Raw genomic sequence first — 11,737 nt, 5'->3', positions numbered from 1 at the left:
TGCTATAGATATGACCGATACTGTATGTCGTCTGCTCGCGTGTCAGCAATTCATAATCTTTGTTTGCTTATATATGGTGGAACAACAACAAAGTTAGCGAGCAAATACGAATACAAGCGTGTATATGTGTTTAGATAGTTTGGGGTTGTTGACAACAGCTAATCTGCTCTTTTACCCGAATGTCAGGTCACTTGTCCAATTTGGTGAATTCCCCTAATGTTTCCTATTAAACGAAAATGCTATAGGATTTGCTACTTGCTACATAATAATGCTTGAAACACAATACCCGGCGAACAGCGAAGTTCGCCGAATTAAGCGAAGCTGTCGTTCACAGTTCGCCCTGCTATTTCGTCTCCTTTAACAGCATTAGAGCGGTAGTGAAAACAGCAGATAGCATTTCTTTGCAATTCTAATTTAGTTGATCATATTTCGAAAAACGAGACCATATTTGGAAATGATGAAATGATAGCAAATATAAAGAAAAAACGAGGAGGAATTATTTTATGTTATGCCAGATTTAACGAATCGATCACTATATTGCTCAACCAACAAAAATTATTCGTGTTATAGATTGTTTTCTTCTAAAACTTTGAAAGTAAAAAAACATACGACAAAAAAAAACGACGCCGTGCGAACTTCGTATTTCGCTTTGGCTGTATTCAATTTCATATACCTGCGGGTGTTCTAATTTTGACAGGGGGAAATTTCGCTGTGGTGATTTCGCCGTTCGCCGGCATTGTGTTTCCACGGTAAGTATGTAGATGTGGTACTACAGAGCTTTTAAAAACTTAATTTATTTGACTTTTGTAAATAAAACCACCGTTAATCATAAACGACTTCTATTTAAATGTTCACAGTGCGGTTATTGTTATTGATCTCAAAGAACTGGTGGCATAAAGTTGATTGTGATTCATAGTCATTAATGCAGAATTACAAATTTTTACGAGTGGCACTTCCCTATCCAAAATTAAGAACCATATACGATGTAATATGGAAACCAAACAACAAGTTTTTAGGGAAATTCTAGCTAAGATATTTGCAAGTCTCTTTTAAGACACTTGAAAGACAGTCGGCAAGATTCTTTGGAAGAGTTGGTTATCTTGGCACGAAACTCTTACCAAAAAAAAAGCTCACTTCCCAATTTTCATGCTGAGAAGCTCTTTTGACAGAGATAACTCGAGTATGTTCCAAATGAGGATGTACTCGTATATCATTTTGCTCCACCAGTCTCAATGGTCGAGTGAGTAAAGCGCTGGTGTGCCATTATAGAGGTCACAGGTACTAGTCCCCGCAGTCGGGGTATTATTTTCTAGCTTGATATATTCTTTCTTCATTTTATCTCTCTTTCAATTTTCAAATTTTTAAGATATATATTTTTTCAATTTCGTTTAATTTTTGGGAATTTATTTTATTTGTTTTTATACATATTCTTTTAATTTAGTTTACTTTTACTTTTTAGATTTTATTATATTAAAAAGAAACAATTTTTCAATTTCATTTAATTTTTATGTTCTTATTTTATTTTATTTTATTTTATTTTATTTTATTTTATTTTATTTTATTTATTATTTTAATTATTTTTTATTTTAAATTAAATTAATAGATTTCATTGTTTTAAAAGGTAAAATGTGTTTCATTTATGTTTAGTTAAACTTTTCGGTTAATTTTATTTTCTTTTAATTTTTAGATTTTATTGTTTCAATATTTTTTTTAATAACTTAGTTTTTACAAATTTATTTTATTTATTATTTGCTTTGTTGTAATTAATTTTTTTCCTTTTGAATTCATTTTATTTTAATTCTAAGTTTTTATCGTTAAAAAAAAAAATAAAATTTTTAAACGACTTTAAAAAACGGAGGAGGTTATCAATTCGTCGGTTTTTATATATATTTTTTTGTATGTATGTATGTTACCGCATAACTTTGGATCAAGTGAACTGATTGCGATAATTCATTTTTCATCGGGAAGGTGGCATTTCAGGGGTAGCCCCTCACTAATCTGGTTTAGATCCGCCATTTGATCATGAAGAAATTTAGGGTAATCCCAAATTTTAATATGAGACTTGAAGTCGGTTGTGTTTTTGCTGAACAATTGTTTGTTTCTATTTTACTTCGGTAGCAGACCTTTCAACAAATCTCTGAAAAAACAAAAAAGAATTGTAAACATTTTTAAAAACATTGTATTAATGCTTTGAGTAAAATTTTCCATTTATTTATTTTCTTTATTTTTACTTAGTCATCTAATACTATTTTGATACAGTTAATGTATACATATTGATTGCCCTTCTAGGGTTAATAGCCAAAGGCGATGCCCATCGTTTCGAGTATTCGACAGATTTTTAACCCTTTCAGTAAAAAAATCAGCCGTTGAAACTAAAAACTGAAAATTTAAATATCGGCAAATTTTGAATCGTCGATCTTAAGAATAAAACTGTTAGTTTTAGCGTTACTAAGTTTCGTCAGTTTTATTTTTTTTTGCGAAATATAATTCAAAACTACTGATAATAATAAAAAATATTTGCGAATCTCAATCCCATCGAAAATAAGTGAAGTTTTTAATAAGTTACACTTCTATGGACTTTTATGACACTTTTCACTTTTGTGAAAAAAACACTGTCAACCGCATAAATATATAATTAAAAAAACGCGGTATAGAGGAAGATATGATTGTCTCAGAACAAAAAGCTCATATTCACGAAAAAAGAGCTTTAAGCGCAAACAAAGTTTCTCCAATATATTGGACGCTTGTACTGAAAGGGTTAATACTCTATGGATGCAGTGTAATTATGTTTGTCGATCGTCATCAGAATATCTATATCTATAAAATGAAAATCACATCGGCAGTTAGTTTTACGGCAATTCAAAATGTTGTTCGTTCTTCAAAATTTTTTCAAGGCACTTATGTTACCATTGCGTTTAAGCTGCGCTTAATCCAGTTTTTTTTTTTAATGAAACTCACATGACAATAAGCATGCGCAAATTTTATACTGCATTTAGAAAGAAACAATTTATTTTCCAAATTTTGTTATCTTACGCATTTTTTGCATTAAGGCTTTGAACACTTTTCCATATTTGTTCCATAGAATCTCCAATACAAGGCAAACACATGCCAGACCTATTAACACACCTAGTCCTGTCAATATTCCATGTAGATCCTGCAGTTTCACCGGCTCGAAACCCGGCTTTTTATTTCGATCTTCCAGACGAAACCAATGCATCTCCACTAATTCCACAAAGCTGTGTCGCCGCCAGTGTTCCACCAGCCCAGCTTCATGCAGCTGCTCTAGAAATTCATTCAAACGTTGTCGATGCACTGAACTCTCCTGCAACGGTAAAACCATTGGATAATTTTCACCAAAGCACATATTTGAAAAACGAAAAAGCGGTCGTGAGAAATATTTCTGTTGCTCATCGTAAATGGCCCAAATGTCGGTCACCGGAAAAGCATAGCGTGTGTCCAATGAGTCGCGTAGAAATACATATTCGGTAAAGTTCGTGTAAACGGTGAAATTTTGCATATATTTTTGAATATCTGAATTATTCGCAGCGAACGACAAATCTTCACGCGTAATAGCCAATTTGATGCCACGTCGCAGTAACTCTTCAATGGTGTTGATTCTCTGGCCGATGGGCGCATTTATGGTGAAACTTTGCAGATATGTTGTGTATGTCGTGCTGACAATGACACCCGCCCACGAAACGGTAACGCTGATAATTTTGTGAACAGCTGAAACGCGCCGATTTGTCCAAAATGACATGCCCATCAGACCTTGAAGCACCGAAAAGTTGGGCATGTAAGTGATGAATGAAAGTGGTTGCTTATTTTCCCAATGCGATAAAAGTGACCACACAACAGAGATGAATAAAAAGCAAACACAAAATAAAATTTTGATTGTTTTATCTAAGATTTTATAGTAAAATGTGGACTTGGGCAGTGGCTGTTCCACAGGCACCATCAGACACCAATCGCTGCGTTGGAATACGACGGAGAAGCTCAAGTCACGTTCGTTGCTATCTATGGGCACCAACGAGCCAATGTCATAGGAATTATTTTCGAAAAGTTCAATCAGCTCAGACCTGGTGAACATCTTATGTATATTCAGTAAGGATTCTGTGTACTCCACTGTGGCATTGTGATGTGTTGCATACTCGGCAATGGCTCTACCTAAAAAGCCGCTGAGTGTTGCATTTCCATTTGCTGGTGTGTAGGTGTAGATTTGTGGATGAAAGGAAGTCAAGACCAAACGCAATGGATGTCCATGCATATTCTGCAAATGTTTGGGAAATATGCTCTTGTAGTGCGCTGGTAGCGAGCGTTTAACCGCTTTGGGTTTGGGAAATATTCGCAAAGTCCAGTAGGTGCGTTCCATCACCGTTCTACGCGGCTGTAAAGCAATTACATTCGTAGCGCGATTCTTTTCACATATTTGAAGTATTAATTCGACATAAGCATCGCTGGCACAATCCTCGAATAGCAGAATGAGACGAGATTGTCTATTACGCCAAAGGCGTCGCCACAGCCTTTTCAATAGATGTATGTCCAACTTAAAGCGCTGCTTCAGTTTGGCGATGGAGAGCAGTTCGGCGTTGAATCTTTTGGTATAGCGGTGAATGGGCGGCGTTGTGTCCAGATGCAACAATGGCTGGCTCAATGCGTTGGAGAGCGTGTATAGTATTTGTGAGGACTCTGGCGTGCCAGTTGGTTGCGAGCTTTGATTACTTCCAGCATAGCTTGTGTAGAGTATTGTATTCACGCGTCTCTCCAACGAAGTGGCCAACGTAATATTTGTTAGTGTTTCGATGAATTCTTGACTAATTGCTGACCATCCAATTATGTTGAGCAGCGCTGTAAGATTTCCGAAGTTCCGCATTTTTTTTATCCCAATTCATTTATTTATCGCGCACGCAGTTGTAACTTAGACTAAGACTTGATTTACTATTCACTCTGAAAAATGCAATGGTAACAATTGTGAATGCGAAAATGCAAAGAAATTACTTTTTTGCATGCGCCAGCAAGGATTAATGACATGAAATTGAATTGTGTACGGTACCTGATTGAGATGCCTCGAATTAAATAAACATTTAAGCTATTTAATATTAAACGTGTAATTGCTTATAAATGCATGTGTAGACTTGAGTATAAATACGCTACCAAATCCAAGTTTTATAAGGCCGGAGTTTTTGACAAAACTTTTACGTATCCTTTCGTTATTAAATACTTCGGGATAATTCCGCGATACACTGCAATCACAAAATTGACCTTTTTTTGTTAAATTTTAAAAATCCAAAAATCATAGTTTTCTTGCTCGAACGAACTATGTATTAAGAACTTGGAATTTTTTTTTTTATTGATTTTTAAGTAAATAACCCTATGGATGACTAAATTTGTTTATTTTTGATGTGTAAACATCTTAGCTTGCGGTAGGGGTAAAATTTGCACAAAACTTTTAAGGGCTTCATGTGCAACCCAGCAGAAAATCAGTAATTGCCCAGGAATATTACAAAACCTGCTCAGGCTATTTCAGGCCCATTTAGGTACTTAGTCGGACCATTGCGGGACTGATTCAGGACTATTTGAGGACCATTTCGAGATTAATTCAGGACTATTGCGGGATGATTTCCGGACTAGTTCAAGAATATTTTGGGGCTAGTTCGGTTTCATTTGCGGTACCGGTTTATGAATTCTTCAAGACCAAATGCAGGAACATTTAGTAACTAGTTGTGGACCATTTCGGGATCATTTCGGGACCGTTTCGGAACTTGTTCAGGTTTATTTCAGGACCTTTTCGCGATCAGGTCGGAATGTTTTGCAGGCCGAAACGTTTTCTATAAAAGGAGGCAGTGAGGTACATAAAAGAGAATGTACCCGCGAGAACGCAGGTGAACATCCTCTCGGATAGCCATGCGAACATTCAGGCACTCTCTTCTACCTCTGTGAGATCTCAACTAGTGGAGGAATGTAGGAGAGAGCTGGCATATATTATTGATCAATACGAAATTACCCTAATATGGGTGCCGGGACATAGGGACATCTACGGAAACGAAGCAATGTGTCCCAGGTAGGGGACATTGGCGCCTAGTTCAGGAAGATAAAGACAAAAATTACCGAAATTTATCCCTCGAAGGCCAAGCAGAGTTGGAACTGCATATGATCTTACAGGATTACGCGGCAATTCTGGGTGTTCTATGACACACTTAAAACCAAAGCTCTCTTAGGAATTAGCTTAAAACATGTCTAAAAATTTATTGCAGTGTGTACAGGGCACTACCCCGTTGGGGTACATCCGAAAGGATAGGTGTGCCCTTTAATAGGATTAAGTTTAGGATTAAGATCAAGATTAAGATGAAGGTTAAGATTTAGCAGCATATTAAGATTAAACTCAAGATTAAGGTTAAGATTAAGATTAAGGTTAAGAGTAAGATTAATATTAATATTAAAATTAAGGATAAGATTAAGACTTACATTAAAATTAAGATTAGGACTTAGAGTACGATTAAGGTTAATGCCAAGATTACTATAAAGATTTAAGATTAAGCATAGGTCCCGTGAAATCATCGCGCCGCACACCGAACATTTGAGGAGAACCCCGGCCAAGCCCGTCTAATATGTCCTGCATTTGTGTATATATTTTTAGAAACACATACATACATATTATACTTACGTATGTGTGTGTGTATGTAAGTATGTATGAGTATTTCATTGCACATCCCAAATACTTGAAATAACAAATTTGTGTAAAATGCCATCAGCAAATATTTAACTTTTTTCACTCACCCTCAACGGTATTTATTTACATTATAAGCAATTAAAAAAGTAAAATAGCTTACTATAGTACAACAACAATGTTCATAATGATAAACACGTAGCCAAATGAGGTATTTATGCAATTTTCGTGATTTGTTTCACTTTTGACGTCTTTCACACTTGTTCGACAACAACTCATCGACAGGGAGGGTGGGGGTTGGGGGGGGGGAGAAATATAATTTCATTGAGCTCATACATTTTTGTTTGTCTGCAGTTGTTGTTGTTTTCTGTATTACGACTGTGAATTGAGTAAATATTTGTGTACTTGAGTGCAATTTAACATACATATGCAATGAAAAAGTTCACAAGTCTNCTGCATTTGTGTATATATTTTTAGAAACACATACATACATATTATACTTACGTATGTGTGTGTGTATGTAAGTATGTATGAGTATTTCATTGCACATCCCAAATACTTGAAATAACAAATTTGTGTAAAATGCCATCAGCAAATATTTAACTTTTTTTCACTCACCCTCAACGGTATTTATTTACATTATAAGCAATTAAAAAAGTAAAATAGCTTACTATGGTACAACAACAATGTTCGTAATGATAAACACGTAGCCAAATGAGGTATTTATGCGATTTTCGTGATTTGTTTCACTTTTGACGTCTTTCACACTTGTTCGATAAAAACTCATAGACAGGGAGGGGGGGGAGGGAGAAATATAATTTCATTGAGCTCATACATTTTTGTTTGTCTGCAGTTGTTGTTGTTTTCTGTATTACAACTGTGAATTGAGTAAATATTTGTGTACTTGAGTGCAATTTAACATACATATGCAATGAAAAAGTTCACAAGTGCCCACCACCAATGAAAGTCATCTAAATATGAATGTAAACCAAATCAAATTTAAAAAAAAAATAAAATACATTAAAAGTAAATATGAAAAACTATTTCACTAGGCTTCGTGTAAATTCAAAATAATGATGGACTTATTAAAACAGTAATTTTTTGCATTTAAGTATTTTGCATGCCTACTAGCTATTTATTATTTTAAAGCCAGTTTATGTTATTTTTATGTTAAGTTACTTTTTTGATTTTTCTTCTTTTATTACAGCTCTAGTATTTGGATATAATTATATATTTCCCGTTAACGACTTCGCTTCAAAATGCGCTTCACCATATTGAATACGCTGCAACCCACTTTGGTTGAGAAACCTTCTTCGCCTAGTTTTGACAGCTATTCAGCCACCACACCATTGAGTACATCATCACCACCACCGCCACGTCCACAACGTCAAGTCACCATTGAAGCAGAGCCTGATTCGCTTGATAGTGTTATTAGTAATCCACAGTCGTATCCAATAACAATCGTACCAAATCGTCCAGCTAGTTTTTATGGTTATCCAACAACAAATGGTGGAAAGACTTTCTGTCGTCAAGCGAGTACCAGGTGAGTTCAATTATATAATTAAATGTTAATATTTTCGTATACTTCCCCAGCCAAAATTTTAAACGCAAAATTTTCCAAAATTTCATAAAAATCTGCTTATTGCCAAGATGATGTTCGGAATTTTTATTTTGAATAGAAGAAATTAAGGTACTAGCCGGGAAGAAGTCATTCAAAATCTTGAAATCCCAGTTACGCTAGAAAAGCAGCGAAAAAGGTGGAAGATGGTAGCGAGACAAAGACAGAAAGAGTCTATTTTGCTGCCACCGGCTCTTCTTCGGTCCTGAAAGATACAAGATACAGAAAAATCTAAAATCTAAGCAAGCTGTAAATTTTCATAAATTTCGAAATTTGGGATTTATGCGAATAGGTAGGTTAGGTTATTTTGGGAAGCCGTGTATGACTGCATCTTACTTTTATTCAGAGGCAAGTTTGATTTATAGCCGGGCTTATTCAAAAATTCCGTTATAGAGTATGTTAGGCTATTTACTATCCCGGCTCAAATTGTTGAGATGCGATATTTTCACTTCCCATAAACTTTATTAGCGGGAAAAATACCTGTGAACAAACGCAACTACGAGGACCCGTGCATTTTCTTTAATATCAGTGAAGTCGCATATCAAGCGATGGGTCTGAACTCAGCCTCCTGAGATATATAGATTGGCGCTTACACATATGTTAGTGTTTGGCCGAGCTTCTCCTCCGACTTGATATTGTCACACAAGGCGAAGGGACCTACAGTTTTACGCCGACTCCGAACGGCGATTGTATTTTTTATGAGAAGCTGTTTTTCATTACAGAAATACAATCGGAGGTTTGCCATTGCCTGCCGAGGGACGACCGCTGTTAAGAAAAAACCTTTTTTCTATATTTTTTGCGATGTTGCTTTGACCAGGGTTTGAACCCGGGTCCTGCGGAGTGGAAGCGCGCACTGCTTACCACTACACCACAGCAGCCTCCTGAGATGGTGTACTTTAAACAAAAAATAAACCATGTCTGGGGTCTTTTAGGCTTCTTTATGAGAAATTTTTCTCATCTTTCCACAAGACAATTGTTTTTACTTTGGACCGAAAACAAAACACCTCGCATATTGCCGCATTCTTTTGAGAATTTTTGCCTACTATTCCAACCAAGTGCAACGAGTCCCTTCCAAATTCAAATTTGCAATATACACCCGTGGATGCCGAGTTCAACTCCCTGTTCAGCGAAGTATCGTCGTACATCCTGCAAACATTCAACATACAAAACACTCTGTTCCATTTTTTTAAGTGAGGGAAGAAAATTTCGTGCGTTGAATGCTGGCCAAATAAACGTCAAACTTTGCACCTAGCACTTTGGTTAGTCCAGCCCCTTTTAGTACGAATTAGTTTTTCAATTCAGTTATTTCATATTGACAATATGGAGCCTAAACTCTTCCAAATTTCCAAGTAATTCAACATCGGAAAAATCCGACTGAAAACAGCTACATTATGTACTTTTAATAATAATCTATTTGATCTAATTTCTAACCACCAGATGCGTATTTTTACACGCTCATAACTCTATATAAAGAGCTCATCAAACACGATCCACTTGAGCGCCAAAATGATAGCAAATAGCTAAACGCTTTGGTCAATATTAGCGGCCCATGTTTGCAAAACAACCTTTGTCTGTGCAATAGCTGCTCGCTTATATTGTTTTCCTTTAAAACCGTGTTGAATATTTAACTATATAATATTGTTTATTGATTCACTTTTTATATTCTTAACAGCATTAAATGGCTATTGAAAATAACTTTTCTGTAAAATTTTAGCACCAAAGTAATCAATTTCACAAATAAGTTAAAAGATAAACACAAATACGCTGCTAAATAGCCTTTTAGCAACAACGCTTGCTCGCGTACTAAATCGACTATATAATACATTTCAATTTTTCTTTGACTTTATGCTTCATTTCGAGAACCTTGCGGATTGAAAGTCAGTCGAGTGCACGCGGCTTTGGGTGGTGGTACGCATGCGCCGTTTACTAAGTGGAAAGCCTGTGACTAGAAAATACTATTTGGTGAAAAGTACAAATTTTGTGAAAGTCATCCATTTGAACATTTGATTTTAAATAAAAGTGTTTAATGCCGTCTCGCCGTTCGTGACATTTTGTATTTACTCTTTAATGGCAAGGATCTTCTTAGTGGGAATATAATCACAAAATGCAAAATCAGCAGTGTGAAGTGCAAATGCTAACTGAGGCCGAAGAAGTGGCCTTGGAAAAGGAGGATCCGAATCCTTTAACATTTCAATGGAAACACCAGTATATGCGCGGCATATCTGCCTCAAATTCACAGGCAGGCGTCTACTATGAAGCGTTGAAGGGATCGAGTCCCTCGCTGGGGAGAGGGTATGTGCGAGAAATAAAATTATTATTTTTTTTATTTTAAAATCAATTGAATGTTGGAAAAAAAAGAAAGCGGCGATTCGTACTTTGCTTCTAAACAACAGCCACAGAAAAAATTTGCCTCTAATCACTATTTTAGTTATTAGTTTTTTTGTTTTGGAGGAAAGGGATCACAATTATAAGTCCGAATTTTGCGGACTATATTAAGTACGTATGTATTTATATAGAATATTTTTTTTTGTATGTAAAACGCCTTAAGTGCACATGTGTGAGTATTGATTAAATTGCGAAGCAAAAATGGTTTTCGTAATTTTTTCATGAAAAATAATTTTTTAAATTAAAGTACAAATGAAAAAAATTTGGTAAAAATTTTCTGAAAAAAAAATTTTCTCAAAACTCCACGTCAATTGAATAACGACTGCGATCAAAATTTAGCTTAAAATCTTTTTATTCCGTTGTCGCGCAATTTTCCAACGCCGTCATAATTCTGTTGACATGGAATATTTTACATACATACATATATGTATATGTAGCATTCCAGCGCAATTTGCGAACAATTCGGCTTTTCCATTTTTTTCATAATGGTATAGTACTAGCAATTACGAAAACCCTTCCAGATTGTTTTAATTTGCGTTTTCCAGAAACTTTCCAGTTATCGGTTTGCCAAAAAATTTGAGAAAAATGGGCCGGTGGATAAATTTTTTTTTTTTAACAAATGCAAAAATAAATAGTTTTTAGAAATCAACATGCCGGTTTTGAAAATTACTTCGGTTTTAAATTCCAAATTGTTTTGAAAATGAAAAATTAAGAAAAAAAAAATTTTTCTCAATCGGCCCCTTTTTTAAAGAATGAACTTTTTTCAAAAATCGATATCTCGAAAACAGCTGTATAGAAAAAATTTAAAAATTGAACCAACCAACCTAATATAAGAGTGCAAATTTAGTAATTTATGAGGCCAACAAGAGACCTTCAAGAGCCTCCAAAAAGAGAGTCTGAAATGAATCATATATGAGGCCAAAATTGTTTTAAAAGTGTCCAAAATGCGCCCTATATGAGGCCAAAATGAATCCAATATGACTCATATTGAGCCTCATTTGATGTATGAATTTAAGCTGATAAAAGTTTACTTTTGGAGGAAGGGAAACACCCTCATTTCGGACTCTTAA

General features: G+C 35.2%; 1 protein-coding gene across 1 annotated transcript; it reads right to left on the bottom strand.

The window, feature by feature from the left end:
* Nucleotides 1–3,126: 3,126 nt before the first annotated feature.
* LOC108377976 (uncharacterized) lies at nucleotides 3,127–4,870 on the bottom strand (the record flags this gene model as incomplete). Its single annotated transcript, XM_017634276.1, has 1 exon — nucleotides 3,127–4,870. A coding segment is annotated over exon 1 (1,744 nt), but the record flags the coding sequence as incomplete, so codon positions are not given.
* Between the last annotated feature and the right edge of the window lie 6,867 nt (nucleotides 4,871–11,737).

Source organism: Rhagoletis zephyria, unplaced genomic scaffold, assembly GCF_001687245.7.
Source record: "Rhagoletis zephyria isolate East Lansing unplaced genomic scaffold, Rhagoletis_zephyria_1.1 Rzeph_scaffold_13092, whole genome shotgun sequence".
In the NCBI taxonomy this organism is placed as follows: domain Eukaryota; kingdom Metazoa; phylum Arthropoda; class Insecta; order Diptera; family Tephritidae; genus Rhagoletis; species Rhagoletis zephyria.
Note: the sequence above shows the minus strand (reverse complement) of the source record. Positions and strands in the feature narration are given on the sequence as shown.